Source organism: Gavialis gangeticus, unplaced genomic scaffold, assembly GCF_001723915.1.
Source record: "Gavialis gangeticus isolate Ggan-Ray unplaced genomic scaffold, GavGan_comp1, whole genome shotgun sequence".
NCBI lineage: Eukaryota > Metazoa > Chordata > Crocodylia > Gavialidae > Gavialis > Gavialis gangeticus.
Genome location: NW_017729034.1, coordinates 58,031,092 through 58,049,325, shown reverse-complemented (window position 1 = coordinate 58,049,325; position 18,234 = coordinate 58,031,092). Strand labels below are relative to the sequence as shown.

Below are 18,234 nucleotides of genomic sequence, written 5' to 3'. Positions count from 1 at the left end.
CCCAGAGGGGGGGGGGGGGGGGGGGGGGGGGGGGCGGCGCACCCAGGGCAGCACACATGCCCCCTGGCCAGCCAGCCAGATGGGAAGATTCCAGGACGGGGAGGGGGGAGCTCGCACATGGTGGTCACCACTGCCCCACACCACCACCGTGCCCTGCACTGCTTTCCTGCGGCTGGGCACACATGCGGCTCTGCAGGCTGCTGACGCCACCTTGTACCTCGTGCATTGCCCATCAGCAGCCCACAGAGCCACATGTGCGACCAGCCGCAGGAAAATGATGTGGGCCAGTGGCAGCTGCCATGTATAAGCCCCGGCCCTGCCTGGCCTGCCAGGTGGCGCATGTGTGGCCCACAGAGGGGCACCGCTGCACTTGCCCCCCCAGCCCTGCTTCTGGGAGCGGGCACAGAGAGTGAGCTGAGGTGGGTGTGGAAAGGTGCCGTGGTGTGCTGTGTGGGGCCGGTGGCACCTGGCGCGCCCCTCCCCCTCTTCCGGGTAAGAAGTAAAGTATGGGAAGGCGCCGGGGGAAACGCTGCCACGCCTTGAGGCGTGCTCTGTCCCCATCCACCTGCCTGACCATGCGTACCACCTACATCCTTTCTAAGTACCCCTGGGGGTATGCATACCCCCGGTTGACAACCCCTGGCTTGGGGAATAAGGTCCTCAATTGTCCAAATCAGTACATACAGAAGTCTTCTAATGCTCCTGCTATTATGCACCTTGAGAGGAACAGACAATGACTGAGTGTCATCAGGGACACTCAGGGCAGTCTGAAGAGACTATTCCTGCAAAACCAGCCATTATTTCAGGCACACGTGGAGGCTGGCAGAGTTTCAGCCCCTGCAAGGGGCTGCTTGCAGCTGGGGGGAGCAGGGGTGCAGGGGGTGCACACATGCACATGGCAGAAAGCAGCTCCCTCCAGATAAGTCAAGGGGGGCACAAGCCTTGACGTGGGGAGTGGAGAGCAGCACAGATCATAGAATCGTAGAAGTAGGGTCGGAAGGGACCTTGTAGATCTTCAAGTCCGACCCCCTGCCTGGGCAGGAGAAAAAACTGGGCTCAAATGATCCCAGCTAGGTAGGCATCAAGCCTCCTCTTAAAGACCCCCAGGGTAGGAGCCAGCACCACTTCCCCTGGAAGTTGGTTCCAGATCCTAGCCGCCCTAACTGTGAAGTAATTCTTACAGATGTCTAACCTAAACCTACTCTCCAACAACTTGTGGCCGTTATTCCTTGTTATGCCAGGGGGCGCTAGGGGAAACAAGCTCTCTCCCAAACCCTTCTGGTCCCCCCTAGTGAGTTTATAGATGGTCATCAAGTCCCCCCTCAGCCTTCTCTTGTGAAGGCTGAACAGGTTCAGGTCCCGCAGTCTCTCATTGTAGGGTCTGCCCTGTTGTCCCTGGATCATGCGGGTGGCCCTCCTCTGGACCCTCTCAATGTTGTCCACATTCCTCCTGAAATGGGGTGCACAGAACCGGACACAGTCCTCCAGCTGTGGCCTGACCAGCGTCGCATAGAGGGGGAGAATCACCTCCCTGGCTCTACTTGAGATGCACCTGCGGATGCACGACAAGGTCCGGTTAGCCCTGCCAACCATGACCTCGCATTGTCAGCCCATGTTCATCTTGGAGTCAATAATGACTCCAAGATCCCATTCTGCCTCCGTGCTCTCTAGAAGGGGGTTTCCCATTCTATAAGTGTGCTGCTGGTTTCTACTGCCTAAGTGCAGCACCCTGCACTTGTCAGTATTGAAACGCATCCTGTTTATGTTAGCCCACTCCTGTAACCTACCCAGATCTTGCTGCAATCTTTCCCTCCCTATTAGTGTATATTAGAGGCAAACCATGGTATTTAAAAAAAAAAAATCACAATCCTCCTCCGTAACAGCACTGCCAGATAACTTGCCAACACCAAACTGATTTGTAGATGTGCACCAACACATCGGTCTGATGTCGCAGGAGTGTCAAACTTTTTAAAGAACTGTACCCCTTCTGGTGGCCGCAGCCAGACATAGAGCAGGGAGAGGTGGGGGGACTTCACACAAGGCGGCAGCATGAGACAGTGGGCAGTGGATGGCACGGTGGATGGTGGCTGCCACGAGAGCTCTGCCAACCCCTCCCTCCAACTGGCTGGATGGAAGCTGTGCAGTCCATAGAAGGGTGCTGCTACCCTTGCCACCCTTGGTGCCACCCTTGGCCCTGCTCCTGCAAGGCAGCAGCATGGTGTGGCGGGTGGCAGCGCTCTGTCCCTGCCCACACAGACGTACCCCCTAGGATCGTTCCACATACCCCTGGTTGACAACTCCTGCAATATTGGATCAGCACCAATATAAAGAAAATTGACTATATCAGAAATCAGCATTTTTTGCCTGACAATGTGGCCAATAAATGCCCTGTGCACGTGCCCAGCTGCAACATGCACAAGGTCAGGAGAGCAGCCTCGCAGCTTGGAGACCTGTGTCCAGCTGTTAAGTCTGTTGTGGCAGAAGGGGAGGGGGAAAGGAAGGGGCATGTGGAGGGTGGGGGCAGATTGAGGCCCCTGTGGTAAGGGAAAGAGTGGGGCTGGGGCAGGCACTGGCCAACCAGGGCAGGGCACAGGATGGAGCTGCGGCTCATCTGGGGGCCGCAGGGAGGCGGGGAAAGCTACAACCACTGTGCACACCCTGGGATGGCATGTGGGGGGGGGAGAGGTGCATGTTCCCCAGACCTGAACAGGGTGGGGCAGCTGTGGGCTAGGGCCAGTGCTGGGCTCTTCCCAGCAGGGCCTGGGCCAAGCTGTGCTCAGGGTGGGGGGAGGCGGCTGGGGGGGCTACAGTGAATTTTGGGGTGGCTGCTGCCCCCCCATAGCCCTACTCCCATTGCTGCAGCCACCTGCCCCAAGCAAAGCACGGCTCAACCCTCAACCCCCCAGCCAAGAAGAGCTCGGCACTTGCCCCATCCTGCAGCTCCAGCCGCGCCACCCAGATCTGGGAGGCACACGCCCCCCGACGGTGCACACAGGGGAGCTGACTCCCTCCAACAACCCCCAGATGAGCCGCAGCTCCATACCATGCCCTGTCTGGGCAGTGCCTGCCCTAGCCTCTGCCCCACTCCCTCCCTCACGGGCCTCTATCTGCTCACCCTCCCCTATGCCCCTTCCTCCCCCTCCCCTTCCACCAGAACAGGCTTACCAGCCAGACACTGCTCTTCAAGCTACCAGGCTGTGTATCAGAAATCAGATTGGTATGAGCCGATATGCCTCCTTAGAAATTGGCTATTGGTATCGGCCCAAAAAATCTCTATCAGTGCATCCCTACAGACTTGCCATTGATGTGTAGCAGTTTGGCACAGGAAGCTTCCTGATGACAAAAGAAATACATGTCTAGATGATGTGATTTTCCTGGTTTTATGTCCTGGCACAGTAGGGACAAGGAAAGTTACTCATATAGTTTAATGAAGGTTTGCTTCTTTGTATACAATTTCTGGATGATTAGTGGCAATCCCATTAGTGCCCTAAAAGTACCAGTCTGTATGAGGGGAATGTGCAGTCACTGTAATACAGTACACAAATATTTTCTTTCTGCCATGAATGAGCTCCCAACCAAGAGTCAAACTGAGGCTGAAACATCATACCATCTTACAGTCTCTCTGGATTCTACTGCAAAAACAGCTCATCCATCAATGGATCCATGCCTTGGTATCAGCCAGCATGGGCAGAAGGAAGAGCCAAAATAATTTTCATTAAGTGTTTGGGCAGCCTATGATCACTTGCCTAGGGGCTCTGGAAGGAAAGACAAGCTCTCCCACAACACGGTAGACCAATTCTTACAATGGCTCTAGTTAGTGAAGCATTAAGAACCCTGAACCATGGGATGCATATACTTAAGTTCTAACGTGAAGCCTGTGCAACTGCCTGCCAAGTAGAAGCTATAAGAAATGGCAACTATAAACTATGTAATGAATTTCAGGTTTCTGGCTACAGTGTTTAATTGGCTCTGGATTTAGTTGGCAAGTGAATTTGGACAGTAATTAAACCCCCAAAAAAGCATGCGCAAATGCCCACTTAAGGCTCTAAAGTGGAGGCTCAGAGGCTAGACTGGATAAGCAAAATATGCCATGTACAAGAGCATGGAGGTGACTACATGCTAGAGCAGGGGTGGGCAAAATGGCAGATCCAGCTGGCGACCAAGCTCCATTTCCCAGCAGCCCTTGCACAAGTAGCTGTGGCTGGTTTCCATGGAGGCCAGCCCTGGCAGTGTTGGCAGGATGCGCAGCTGAGCGGGGAGCTGTTTCATGGCCAGGCCTGGGATCTTGCAGTGGTGACAGCATGGTCTGGATCTGCTGCCTGCTTGTCCCTGCCCAGGGTATGCAGGCAGCAGATCACAGCTCTGCCTCAGCTCTGAACCGTGCCATCACAGCCGCAAGCTCCAGAGCGGCTTCCCACCCAGCCATGCGCTCTGCCAGCGTCTCCATGGAAACCCTGGCCCTGCACTGTCACGGTAGCACCATTGCTGGGGTCTCCATGGAAATTGGCAGCAGCAACACAGACAGGGGCTGTTGGGAAATGGAGTCCACCACAAGCCCAATTCGGCCCATGGGCCAGACTTTGCCTGTGCCTGTGCTAGAGGATAGCCATGCCCATGCTGAGTGAGAACACTCAGACCCCATCTACACTGCACCTCCCACTCGTTCTGCTGCCAGCTGAGCTGCACCAACAACACTTTCCAGCCCCCCACTTTGTGAGCGCACAGAGGTGAGGCACACTTGTTAACAGATTGACAAGACACAAAAAAGAATGTAACCCTCACTGGCTATGCACTGAAACACATGCACTTCCATCAAAGGGCGTAGCAGGTGACCACGGGGATCTGTGCACCCCTGCTTGCCCCTGCCAGCTCACTTGACTCCCCATGGGACTGGGACACATGTGATCCAAGTGGTGGTGACGCCTGCCCAGCAAGGGAAGGCATGACCCCACGTTTTGGATCACCTGGGCGAACTTCAAGCTTACAGCAGGGGGATGGACCCAGAGGCACAGGATATGGCCACCAGGCTGGGCACCAGGGGACGTGTCCCTAGGCAGGGCCATCCTTGGGGGGGGGGGAATGAATCAGGGTGACCGCCCTGGGCTCCGCACTTTGGGGGGCCCCATGGAGCCAGATGGAGGGGCTGCAGCAATTGAGTGCCACTGCTGCTGGCTTTGTGTCCAGCCGTTTGGCAACCCCCCCCTGGAATCTGCCACTGGCTTCTTCGTGTTTGGGGCGCGCGGGGGCAGGGCTCTGCACAGGCTGATTTGTCCCAGGCCCTGCACCCTGCTCAGGTCATCTCTGTCCCTAGAACGGACAAATTCCACCTGGAGCAGCTCAAAACGGGACCCAGAAAATCAAGGACTATTCTGAACTGTCCACTGAGAAGTGGGTCAGTGTTATGGGTGCACGTGGGGGATGGACAGTCCTCTAAGCACTCCACAGTGCATCATTCCTCCCCCCAGTCCTCCAGGCATCCCACAATGCATTACTCCTCACTCCCCCCCCCCCGGCACAGGAAGGCGGGGAAGCCCTATGCTGGGGTTGGAACCCCTGGAGAAGGCGGGAGATGGAACAGCCCCAGCGCTGGGGCGGGCCAAAGCGTAACGCACACTCCCCCCACCCACGGAATGGACGCGCCCGGACCAGAGAAGTGGGGAACGGAGAGGCACAGGAGCTTTGCCTCCAGGCCCCGCCCCCGACTCACGCAAATGCTGAGGCGCAGCACCCCGCGCTGATAGTCCCTGTACAACTCCGGGGCCTCGTCGCTGCACTCCACGCACCGGTAACCGCCACAACCGTCGGACCCCGCCATCCCAAGCTCGAGGCAGCTCCTAGAGCAACACAAACACCTTCCCTGACTGGATGGCGGGCTGACTTCCGGGCTCAAAAGAGGGTTGGGACTCGGCCGCGGTGCCGCCTGGGAGTCGTAGTTTCCCTCCCGCGCGCACTAGGCAGAGGCTCCTCCTGGGAAACTACGTGGCGCAGGAGGGGCGGGGCCTCCAGGTGGCGCTCGGCCCAGACGCGGGCGGGAGGGGGCGCGCATGCGCGTGGGCCAAGATGGCACCTGCCACCGGCTGTAGTTACTGCGCTGCGTTGCCGCTGCTGGTGCTGTTGACGTGTGCGGTGCGTGTGGCGCTGGCGCTGGCGCCCAGCCTCAGCGAGCAGTATCCGGCGCTGGCGCTGCTCAAGCAGGAGCTGCAGAGGCAGCGGCACAGCCCGGGCCCGGTGGGGGGCTGCGCGCAGCCGGCGCCCGGAGACTGGCGCGAGCCGCACTCGGCCGAGGGTGGCGGTGAGCGGGGCCGGGCCGGGGCGGGAATACGGGCTGACTTCTCCCCTGGCGATCCCCGGGCTTGGAGCAGCGCGCTCGGGGCCGCCCGGCCGCTCCCCAGCTACATGCCCCCCAGGCACATATGCATCCACATACACACTCCCATGGCCCTCCCCTCACTCAGGCACGCAGACACTCAGGGACACACACGTATCTCTACCCCCCCCCCCACACACACACACACAGACGCACACATGCTGGCCTGGGCCAGTGCGAGAAGCTGCCCCTCGCTCCAGTGAGGGAGGAAGAGCTGCCCCAAGGCTCCAGAGAGGGTGGAGGTGCACCGTTCACGGTTGGGGCCGGTGACAGAGCAAGGAGCAATGGGCTCAGGTTGTAGCAAGGAAATGTAAGGTTATATATTAGGGAAAACTGTCTCACAAGCAGTGTAGTAAAGCACAGGAACAGGTTACCCAGAGAGGTTGTGGGTCTCCATCCTTGGAGGTTTTTAAGACCCAGGTAGACAAAGCCTTGGCTGGGCAGATTTAGTTGGGGATGGTTCTGGGATGGTCTATCTAGTCCTGGGTTGGTCTAGTTGGGGATGGGGATGGTTGGACTAGATCGGGGTGGCCAACCCATGGCTCTGGAGTGCAACTTCTGAGTGCAGACTGAGTAATGTGCTCACTGCGAGCAGTTGCTTGACATGATGTAATGGCTGTGGAAGTTGGTCACCATGTGCTTGTGCAAAGATTCAAGGAGATGCATATTAACTTCTGAAGAGCCACATGTGGCTCCGGAGCCGTGGGTTGACCACCCTTGGACTAGGTGGTCTCCTGAGGTCCCTTCCAACCCTACTGACACGGCCAGTAGAATATTAGCTGGCCTCTCTTTCAGTTTAGCTAGGCTTTTCTGTTTCTGTCTGTTTGCAGCTGAGGCAGGTGAGCCAAAGCAAGCAGCGGTGGGAATTCCCACAGCACAAGAGTCACTGTGTCACTCAAACTCCACTAAAAGGTTTTTGTTTTGTTTTTTTAGTGATCCTAGCTTGCCATTGCCTCTGCTGTTTTACTTTGGCTGCTGGATGGCAACTGCTAGGGGGGTTCTGTGTGATTTTCTTGGTTCAGATGATATTGTTGGGGGTGGCCCTGCATTAAGCCGGGGTTGGACGAGGGCCGTGATTCTCAACCTTTTTTGTACCGGGACCCATTTGCAAACATCAGTGGCCAGACCTGATGCAGTGCCCCTCACTCCCAACCCACTGCTCCTAGGCCCCAGCCCCCCAATGTGTGAGGTAAGGGAGCCCCCAAGCAGCCCCTCAAAGGCTGGAACTCTGCCAGCCTCCAAGGGAAAAGCCCCAGTTTCCCACATTTTACTTCTTTAAAGGAGAATCCATTTTTAAAGTTTGTTCACGACTCTTTCATATATTTTTGTGACCCACAGATTGAGAAACACTGGACTAGGGGACCTCTTGAGGTCCCTTCCAGCCCTCATTTTCTATGATTCTATGATATGAGGCAGGTCAAGCCACAACAGATTATCCTTATCACTGTCTTTGGCATGGGGCTGCAGCTATATTTAGGAATGTGTAAACCTGGAACCAGGCAGTTACCTGAAGGATCTGCCACTTCTGTCTGTTCCTCCCCCCCCACCGCCTCCCCCCACCATTGTCAGTGCTTGGATGGTGGCGGACTTGCTTAGGATTCTTTGCAGGAAGATGCGTTTGGAAGATGCTGATTTAGTGACTGGTTGGAGGTAGCTTCTAGGAAATATGCTGTATAAAACAGAAAGTGTAAAAATGATAGTTAAGGGTTAACTAACAAAAATAGAAGGCCTTTCTACCTTGTGATGTCAATAATATAGTGATTTTTTTTTTCTTTTTACTAACCAAACTACAGAACAATGTCTGAGCATATTCTAAAATACCTGCATGCATATTTCCCAGCTGTTAATAAATCCTACAGTTACAGGCAGAGCCATCTCTAGGAGTGTGGGAGGCTTGGGGCACATCAGCCTGTGCGGGGCCTGGAGCAGCAAGCGGGGTAGCATGTGGCTGGAGCCGGCAGTGCCAGTTGCACTTGGCAGTGGTGGCCGTGGCGGGGCCTATGCTGCACTGACCACGGGGCCCCCCAGGGTGTAGGGCCTGGGGTGGTTGCCCCGATTTCCACCCCCCTGCTCCTGGACGGCCCTGGTTACAGGTATCAATAGTGGAAAAACTGTCAAAAGGCTAAAGAGAATCTTGTTTTCTCGACTACCCTATTGTTTTCATTCTCAGTCAATTCCTCTCTATATTGTAGGTCCAGGATGACTTCTCCTCTAGTTGGATTCTCCACTTTTGTTTCATAACATTGTCATCTGCCTAACCTAGGCAACAATTTGAAGCAAGTTTGGCTGTGTTTATTAAAGTACAGATATAGTAGTGAAGTCCCCCAGGAGTATTGTAGCCTGGTAGTTCTAAGAATCTTGAGAGTCAAACCATGATTTTTAAGTGTCCTTTTTCCTCTCTAGCCCCATGATTTGTAGCAGGTAGTATCTGTGACTTTTCCTTTGTTCATGCCTGATATCTTCACCCAAAGAACTGTCATCCAACTTCTAATAGCTGCAGTGTTGCTTATTTGCATAGTAAATACTTCTGGTGTAATGTGGTTACCCCTTTGCCTCTTCATGCAGATTGTGCATGATGCAAGAATTAGAAGGTAAACAATGTATGGCTTTTTTTTTTTTTTAAGTACAAGGTGAAATTGAAACATTGTTGTCGCTTCTAGCCTTAAAATCTGTGAATCTTGTGCTTCTCAGTGGTATTTTGAGAACCTCCTGCTAACTTTGCTGTGGCTGAATTAAACCTGATCTTTTTGCTGTTTATAGAAACTGCATGTTAAAATCTTTTTCAACTTATGCTTTATAAATAGATTTCCTTGTAGTCAATCTTCAATTCATTCTTAAGCAGAAATTGGGAATTACTTAGCTGTATACCACTTCTGTTTGCCTCGTATAACCAAGATACATAGCACAAACGCAGTTCTTACTAAATGTATTAACAAAGGCAAGCAACAACTTAAATCCACCTTGTTGCAAATTTATTTCAACAGATTTTTTTTGCATTTTCACTGATGCCTTTAAATTCCTGCACTTTACAGTACATAAGAAAGGGGTTAATTTTGTTTATTGTTGATGTGAAGATGCCATCTTGTCCCTTCTTTTCTCGTTTCCCTTCTCCAGTCTTTCAAAACAGTGGAGGTTATTAGTTCATAATTTTTTGCCTATCACTCCTGCTAACTGTTGTCATTAAAACTATATTATGCTTTGTATTAATTGACATCTACGATTAGGCAGTTCTACTTTCTCTTCCCTTTTCTTCAAACTCCTTTCCTTTACCACATTTGCATACAGTTGTTCAGTTGTCCAATTTTGGGTTGCTATTCCTGTTAGAGTTGTAGAATTTTCACTGTGGTGTAGTGTTACTTTTCATATGTTTGTATGCCATCCCTTATTTTTACCATGTTTTCTTTTCTTTCCTTAATCTTTCTCTTTTGTCCTTTTGAAGTCTTGTACCATACTTGCTAGTACGCTGATCAGAAATGAGTTCTACACAAGGGCTGGGGATGGTCCTTCCAGTTGGTGATGAATGACTCTGGGTTTCCCTGTTATGAGATGAGATTGCACAGTGTTCTTAGTCACCTGCCAAGGAGCCAGGGCCAGATAGTCTCAAACCAAAACACGTTGCCATTTGTGAATCAGATCAGCAGTGATATAGCTAGGGTGATGACCGGGCCAGTTGTCCCAGGTGCTGACTTTTTGGGGTGGAGGGCGGGGGACAGGCGGCTGCTGCTGCTGCAGCTATAGCTATGTAACTGGAAGCTGTGCTGTGTGTATGGGAGCTACCCTGGGCGTCCAGCTGTGATGTTGTACTTCTGCTCTTTCCATATACTTTGAAAGTTCCTCCCTTTTTTTCTTTTCCTTCTACATGTTTTGTCCCTCTTGCTTTCACTTAATCCTGAGAAAGGGGAGTAAATTATGGCTTTTTATTTTTGTGCACATGTACTGGTGAAGACAATAGGAGCAGTAGTAAAATGCTTTTACATAGGAGACTGGTAGGAAGGGCATGGCGTGGGGCACATGCCCCCCCTGAGATTGGCCCCTGACTCCGCACCACTCAGGATGGGGCAGTTTTTTTGCCCTGCGGGCTGGCAGCGTGTTGGGTGAGTGGGGAGTACTAAGCTGCGGCACAGAAGTATAGGAATGGATATGGGGCTTTTGGCTCGCCTCCAAACTGTGCCCCCTCCAGACTCAGGAGGCATCAGTCACCCCTCTGCTTTTATGAGACTGTGTCAGGTATTGCACTATCTGCCCTCACTCCCGGCCAATCATTATGTACAGAGCAATAACAGCATATGAATATTCTAAATGATGTTCAGTGGAGAGATGGCTAAAACATAGGATTGGCATGAGGACAGGTGATCTGGTATCACATTTAACACCCCTACTGAAATGTAAAATTCCTAGTAGACCACCTGGCAGTAATTTAAAATGTTTGTTTTTGCAGACTCACCGTTTTTCCACTTCCATGAATCAGACTGTGAACTTAGAGGGTCTCCATCCTGTGAATCTCTGGTTTCACTCAATACTGAAAAAATTCTGGTATGCTGCATACTGTCTGTTCCATACAAAAAAGAACGCAAATAGGTTGTAGATGCAAGAGGAATAATTTTGTTGTGTACTATTTACTCAAGATTGGCTTCAGCTGGTTATGTAAATGGAATCTGTTTAAAATGTAAGAGCTCAAAAATTGTTCATGGAAGAGATTTGCTTGACAGTCCTGGAGTGTTGATTCTTCTGCCTATGAAAATAATGTCACTACCTGTGCAAGACAGTGGTGCTCAATCTTTTGGCTCCGCAGCCCAAATGAGTGGCACAGAGCCAATCTGTGAGCCAGATCAGACCCTGTGCACCAGGGTTGGGTCTGTGTGCCTCTGTCCAGACCGTGCTGCCTCTATCCAGGCTCCATGTGCCAGGATCAGGATCCTGGGGCCCTGTGCCATCTCCAGGTATATATTTGTACCAAATCTTCTGACTGCATTCATATATGTTGTTTACAGGAGATCAATGCTTTTCTGAAAATGTCACCCATCTAGTTTCCTTGAAAGCGTCAGATAATGCATTTTATTTTTTCATGCTCATATTCTGTCATCTTGTTCCATCCCAACAAATAAAGAAAAGATTGCTAGTTTTTCTTATTCTTAGTGTCATTAAATCTAAAATTACATTAAGCCTAAAATGTAAATGCCGTTCTTTTATCATAGACGGAACATTTTATTGCTGGCTTCTCTGATATATCCCAGTTCATTTTTGTTGCTAGCAGTTCCTGTGAGTTGCAGGCTATCAATATAGTGCCAGGTCATTTTGATTTGAAATTTATTTTCTATCTGAATTTTTTAGCAGAATGAATGCTGATTTAAAAAAAAACAAAACATTTCAGGTCAGATATGCATCTAGTGTATAGACCTGGTGAAAGATGTTTAAAATCACTACTTGTAAATGTTTCCAGTACATGGTAACTTTTACAAGCTGCTCTTAGATGGAGTTGGAAACTCTTAAATGAAGAACTACTATTAAACCAAACCTTTCATAAGATTGTTAACTTCTTGTAAATATCTGAACACTGAACTTTTATGGAAGAGATTATTGTGTAGCGTTAACATACATTAAACATACCAGGACAGAGGTGGTTAGCCATGTTAGTCTGAAGATGAGCAGAAGGTAAAGCAAGGTGGCACTTTATAGGCCAGGTGGTTCAAGGAGGAATGAGCATTCATAGGTAACAGTCTACTTCATCAGAAGTTCATGTTGCATCAGACTACATAGGTTGTTGTCTATGAAAGTTAATGCCTTTCTGAACAAGTTATTTTTTTAATGTAGTGGTTTTCAAACTTCGTAAAGTCACGGAACCCTTTCATATCACTGCTGCTGTTGTGGAACTTCTACTCCTATCTTGTGAGCTGATGTGGAGCTAGGCAACCTGACCTGGCAGCTGTAGTGCACCACCTCCCAGCCCGCTTTGCCATTATGCCCGGTCTCTTTGTAGAACCCCTGATGACCTTGGGTTCTGCAGACCACACTCTGAGTTTGAAAACCACTGCTCTAAGGAGCCACCATGGTCTGTTAGTATTTTCTAAACATGTCAGTAAAATCTCAAAGTGGTCCTCAATGGTATTGGTTTTCTAACTATGTAAGGGATTTAGAGTAGATCTGGCTTCCTAGAAAACTGTTGAAACCTTGTCATTACCTGCTATCCTGCTGTTCAGTCCCAATTTTTTATAACAGTGAAACTATGCCCATTCAATCACAGTTGAAGCACCATTTGAATTAGAAACTTTTGGACAGTGACACCATTATAAGGGGACTATATGGGAATTATAACCTTTTCAGTAGGAGATGCCAATCTAAAGATAGGGAGACTTTATTTAGGACTTATTTGCCAAGGGTAGATAAATTGTTACTCCTGTCAATAATTAAGTGGTGGTAACTACTAATCTCTTTTCCCCTAAAGGTTAATTTTCATCAGAGATCCTATTTATAAACAGGTGAATAATGCTGAAGGGTGTAGAATAAAAATTGTTTTCTTTCCATTACCAAGGGGCTAACATACATTGGGCCACTTGGACCATATTTTTTTAGGTTATGCATCACTGTGATGCTCTGGAGATGCAAACACCAGTAGTGAAGCTTTTTAATGCAACACTTCTAAAACATAGGAAAGGAAAAGAACAAAGCCAAATCCTTCAGTTGGAAAGTGGTGACAGCAATGGAATTGAAATTATGGATATACAAGGGACATGTAAAGCAAAAATAAAAATAAGAAGTGAGAGGGAAAAGGAAGAACAGGCCTTCCTTATTCTTGCTTCTTGAAGTGATCTGAATTTGGGTAGTTTTTGACTTGGCAAATAAAAGCTTCCTGCCCAGCTCTGGCTAAATCCTACATTTTTAAACTTGATTTTAACATTTATGAACATAAACCAGGTTATTAATAAGTAATTTGTCTTACAGTAGTGTTCAAAGACTGCATTCAGGGTCAAGGCTCTGTTGTCTTGGTCTGTACAAGCACACAAGGCAGACCAAAATGATCATACTCATGGATTGTTTCCTTTGGTCTCTCCAATGGGGTTTGCTTTTGGTACTGGAAAACCAAACCAGATTCTTGTAAATCAGGTAGAATTTATGTGCCTTAACTATCAACGAAAAGTTTAGCTGTTCAACTTATCAAGGAGAATTGGAATATAAAGTTTTTGGGGGTTTTTTTGCTAATTCTGGGCACATTTTTTTTTTGGTTGCTTTAATTCCTTTACTTAGGTAATTAGCTTTGCATAGTTCTTGGTACATTATATTCTTATATTGTGGCAAAATATGGTAATTTTTGTTCTGGTTCTGGCATCTGACATTGTGTGTTCCTTGATGCTGACAAGCCAGGACTCCCTAACTATAGTTGTTTTGTGGGCAAAGTAGCAAATACTTACTAATAGAATGGACACTAGGGATAGCAGATGGAGATTTGGTAATGTTCATTTACTAGCGGTTGTCTGATGTTTTATATAAAAAATGTACTTTGATACCAAATAACAGTGGCTGCAGTACATTTTAAAATATCATGGCAACAATGCTAGGATATTGTACTCTTTGTCTGTGTTGTAACAGTTCAGTCAACAGCAGTCTATCATTTACTTGTTTTTAACATGGCCATAGGTAATTTGACTAGAACTTTTTCTGAATGGAGGGGTAGGAATATAGCATACACCATGCTTTCAGTGTGGTGGATGATACACTAATGAAGCTTCTCATGATAATCTCTGAAAATTATACTGTAGAAAAAAGTGGACAAGATCCTCAAGTTGTGAAAATTGACATAGCTATATTGATATTTAATGGCACTTATAGCAGTTTACATTATCTGAGGAACTGGCATAAGATAGTTTCACCATTTTGAGTTCTCTTTTCTATAGTTTTTACAAATAGGAACTAAACTGTTTGAATTTCATAGTTTCTAGGGTTGGAAGGGACCTGAGCAGATCATCTAGTCCGACCCCCTGCCATGGCAGGAAGAGCACTGGGGTCAAATGACCCCAGTAAGGTGGTCATCCAACCTCCTCTTAAAAACCCCCAGGGTGGGAGCCTGCACCACTTCACTTGGAAGCTGGTTCCAGACTCTAGCCGCCCTGACCATGAAGTAGCGCCTCCTGATGTCCAACTTAAACCTTCCCTCCGCCAGCTTGCGACCATTGTTCCTGGTCACTCCTTGCGGTGCTCGGGGGAACAGGGACTCCCCCAGCACCTGCTGATCCCCCCTAACCAGTTTATAACAGGCCACAAGATCCCCCCTCAGCCTTCTCTTTTGAAATTTACTAGTCTTAGCCTAAAAATTAACAATCCAAACACCATAGTACTTTATTTAAACTTGATCCATTGCAGGTATATTTGTATCACTGTCGGGAGAAAGCATCTTGATGGGCATAAGCTTCTTGAAATCTTGTAAGATCTCCCACTGCAATCAGCAGCAGCTTACTATATGAATCAGAGATCTTCATGTGCACTGTATGTTTACACTATAAGCATCTTTAGATGCATCTCTTTGGGCAGACGTTTGCACGTTATATGTAACCAATTTATTATTATGCATTTTTTGGTCTTCCCATCTTTGCTGTGACTGGTATAATGTGTATTAACTGTAAAATTCAAACTAGTGAAGAAATTTAAAAATTAAAAACTTCATTGTTAATTAAACTTTTGTTTGTTTAATACTCCATCATTCTCTCTTCTAAATGGATAAAGGATAAAATGTTTCTGCTACTACATATATACTTCTCAGGTATCCATCCATATTTCAAGGTAAAAAGAGATATCTGCTAAAGGACATCCCTTTTTTCACTCATCCTCTGTGTGTGTCTTGTCATTTGTTATATGAAGTTACAAAGGTTTATACTCTTTAGAGATCAGCAGCATCTGATTGAAAACTATTTTATCTCCCCACAAAAGTCTAGAGTAAGTTTTAGTATCTCTTCAGTTTTGTTACAAGATGCGTTTTACTTTAATAGATGTGTCAGGCTTCTTTTCAAAGATTTACACCTTAGGTAGTCAGTACTAGATTCTGAAAATAACTAGATTCTGAAAATAAAGGTTTTTTGTCATTGTCAGCTAAATATCACAATTTAATGTTTTACAGAGTCAAGCAAAGTCACTTGCAGAACACAAACGATTCCCATTTGCCACTGATAATGATAACACAAATGAAGAGTTGGGTAAGGCATTTTATGTAAGATCTGTTGGGGTGGTTTTAAATCTTACAGGTGTTGATTTTCACAAAATGTTTTGAAACTATGTTTATAGTTGGTAATTCAAGTGATTCCCTTGGATCATATTTACTGTTGTATATTACTCCCTGAATAATAAAATTTCAACCTTTTGTTTTTAATGATGTAGAGAGAAATTCACAAATCTTTTCCATATCAATACTTTCTACCCTGCACAGTGGGATACTTGTCATGTATGTGTAGGTGGATGTGAAGAAAATATTTTATTGCAAGCCTATTAAACACACTGGAATACTTCCCCCCCTTAGTTTTCTGTTTTGTACCATTGCTAGTAATCAGAGATTTTCTGTATACTTGTGAACCTTCTGTTTGCAGCAACTTGAGGACTATTTTTTCCACCTTTTCCAAGTTTGGTTGGAAGTTTATCTTGTGGACTTGTCTTGCTACTTCTTGGTACTTTCTGGAAGAGTTCCTGGTGAGCTGATGTTGTTATGCAGGCAGAAAGTTATAGTATAAACTGTTAGCTATGGCTGTAAAAAGATCATACCCCATAACTGGCGCAGCTCTGTAAGCAAAACCCTTTGTATGGATGCTGCTCTGCTGGCAGAAGGTGGCTTATGCCAGCAGGTCTTTCATTTGGTTAGCTGATGTAGCCCTGGCAGCTGAGAACCTCCTTTGGCAAAGTTATATGCATATGAGAGATCCCTGCTTTCTCAGTGCCATTATTCCACAGTGGAGTAGACATGGCCTCAGTGTTCTACCTCCAAGCACAGACACAGAAGTTTGGTCAAGAGTTTCTTGAAGGGGCCCTTTTCTTTCCTCTCCATCTCCAAGAACTACTGACCATTTTCCCTCCCCCTCTCCATCTTCGTAAGTAGGGAGGATAGGCAGGAGCATTTTGAAAAAAAGCTGGAGTCTACCTTGGGACTTGTCTCTAGAACAGAACTGTTGCTGGTATGGGTAGGCCAACAAAGTCTCCCAACAGAGTTGCAGTTTATGCTGGCAAAAGGAGTTCTTTATGCTGGCAGAGCTACACCATCTCCCCAGGTGGCTTATTTTATTTTGACCACAGTTCTTTTGTCAGCACAGCTGTGGATTTTGCCAACATCAGGATGTTGGTGGAGAGAGTTAATTAGCTGTGTGGGGTGTGGGTGTACGATGTTTGTCATTTTCCTAGCTGACACAGCTATGCTGAGAGAGATTGGTAGGGCAGACCTTGCCTCATCTGAGCAGATCGTTGGCCCCTTCAGTCTTTGGGCTTGGTTGGCAACAACAAACCCCATGTTTAGCCAAGGGATTGGCATCCTATCTATCCCACTTCTCTTTTTAGATGCATTTAGTTAGGGAGTTTCCTAGCCCTCTGAAGTTTTTGTTGGTCTTGATCTTGTGCTTCTCTGGAGACATGAGAGCTGTGTGGAGATTGCCCAGGGTGTGGCCTGTTGATTAGGGTTTTCCAAGGGAGGGTTTACCACCAGTACTTTTGCACTTGCTTATCCCCACCCTTCCACAAAATTGGTGTATTGCATTAATCAGTCTGCTCTTATGTGACACAGCTGTTCATTACCATGGGCATGATTGTGAGATCATGATGAGTGATGGCTGTAATGTGGATTTAGGAACTGAGCGGAGGAAAGGCAAATGAGGAAAAAGCCAGGAAATCACAGATCTTCTAGCTGTTATTGACTCCCTTTCACACTTCATTGGATTGCAGCAACGTTGTTTAAAACCAGATTCATTGCTTGGTTTCCATGTAGTGTACACATAGTGATTTTTTTTTTTAAATGTATTTTCATAGATCCCCTCTCAGCCTTCTTTTGCAGAGGCTAAAGAGATTCAGGTCCCTTAATCTCTCCTCATAGGATCTTACCTACAGGCCCTTAACCATGCAAGTAGCTCTCCTGTGGACCCTCTCAAGGTTATCCACATCCCTCTTAAAGTGTAGCACCCAAAACTGGATGCAGTACTCCAGCTGCGGTCTTACCAATGCCGCATAAAGGGGAAGTATCACTTCCTTAGACCTGCTCGTGATGCACCTACTAATGCATGAAGGAGTGTGGTTGGCTTTACTTATCACTTTGTCACATTGATGACTCAGTCAACTCCAAAATGAACATGACTCAGAGATCTCTTTCTGCTGCTGTACTCCTTAGAAAGTCACCTCCCAATCCATAGGTATGTTGGTGATTCTTTCTTCCTAGATGCAGCACTTTGCACTTGTAACAAAATTATAAATGTTATAATTTTTCAGGTATCAAATCTAATTATTGGGGGTTTGCCTTGAGTGTGTCCCTCTCTACGCTCCTACAGCAGGAAACATTAAATCTGGGGGAGATAGGTGGCCCCCTTGCCCTCTGCCCATACCCCCAACTTCTTCACCCCACAATCCCTTTCCTGCTCCCCCACCCCTTTCCTGTCAGACCCTGATATCACTGAGCAAATTTGAAAACACTTGGTTTAAACATATAGGCAAATTACTATGGGTACCTATAGACTTGGTTCATCCAGAATTGATGGATTTACCTTTTTTGGAAACTACTGCAAGTTTTAGTTCAGGTACTCCATAAACACACTTTTAAGCAGCATTTTTGCACCTCCTTTATATATATATATATATATATATATATATATGTGTGTATATATATATATATATATATATATATATACACACACACG

At 47.4% G+C, this 18,234-nt stretch overlaps 2 protein-coding genes across 7 annotated transcripts in view; one reads left to right on the top strand and one right to left on the bottom strand.

The window, feature by feature from the left end:
* Positions 1-5,903, bottom strand: part of ARV1 (ARV1 homolog, fatty acid homeostasis modulator) — a 26,607-nt gene extending 20,704 nt beyond the window's left edge. Inside the window, exon 1 of one of the 2 annotated variants that reach the window (XM_019527577.1) lies at positions 5,708-5,903. In XM_019527577.1, the coding sequence (XP_019383122.1) occupies positions 5,708-5,815 (108 nt within the window). In that variant the 5' untranslated portion in view covers positions 5,816-5,903. The remainder of the gene's footprint in view (positions 1-5,707) is intronic. The other variant, XM_019527578.1, reaches the window with a different exon arrangement.
* A 144-nt stretch (positions 5,904-6,047) lies between these two features.
* TTC13 (tetratricopeptide repeat domain 13) overlaps positions 6,048-18,234 on the top strand; it is a 77,224-nt gene continuing 65,037 nt past the window's right edge. For 4 of the 5 annotated variants that reach the window (XM_019527395.1, XM_019527396.1, XM_019527394.1 and 1 more), the window contains exons 1-3: positions 6,048-6,292; positions 10,806-10,900; positions 15,474-15,549. In XM_019527395.1, the coding sequence (XP_019382940.1) occupies positions 6,061-6,292; positions 10,806-10,900; positions 15,474-15,549 (403 nt within the window). In that variant the 5' untranslated portion in view covers positions 6,048-6,060. Of the gene's footprint in view, positions 6,293-10,805; positions 10,901-11,234; positions 11,308-15,473; positions 15,550-18,234 lie in introns of those variants that run through there. The other variant, XM_019527397.1, reaches the window with a different exon arrangement.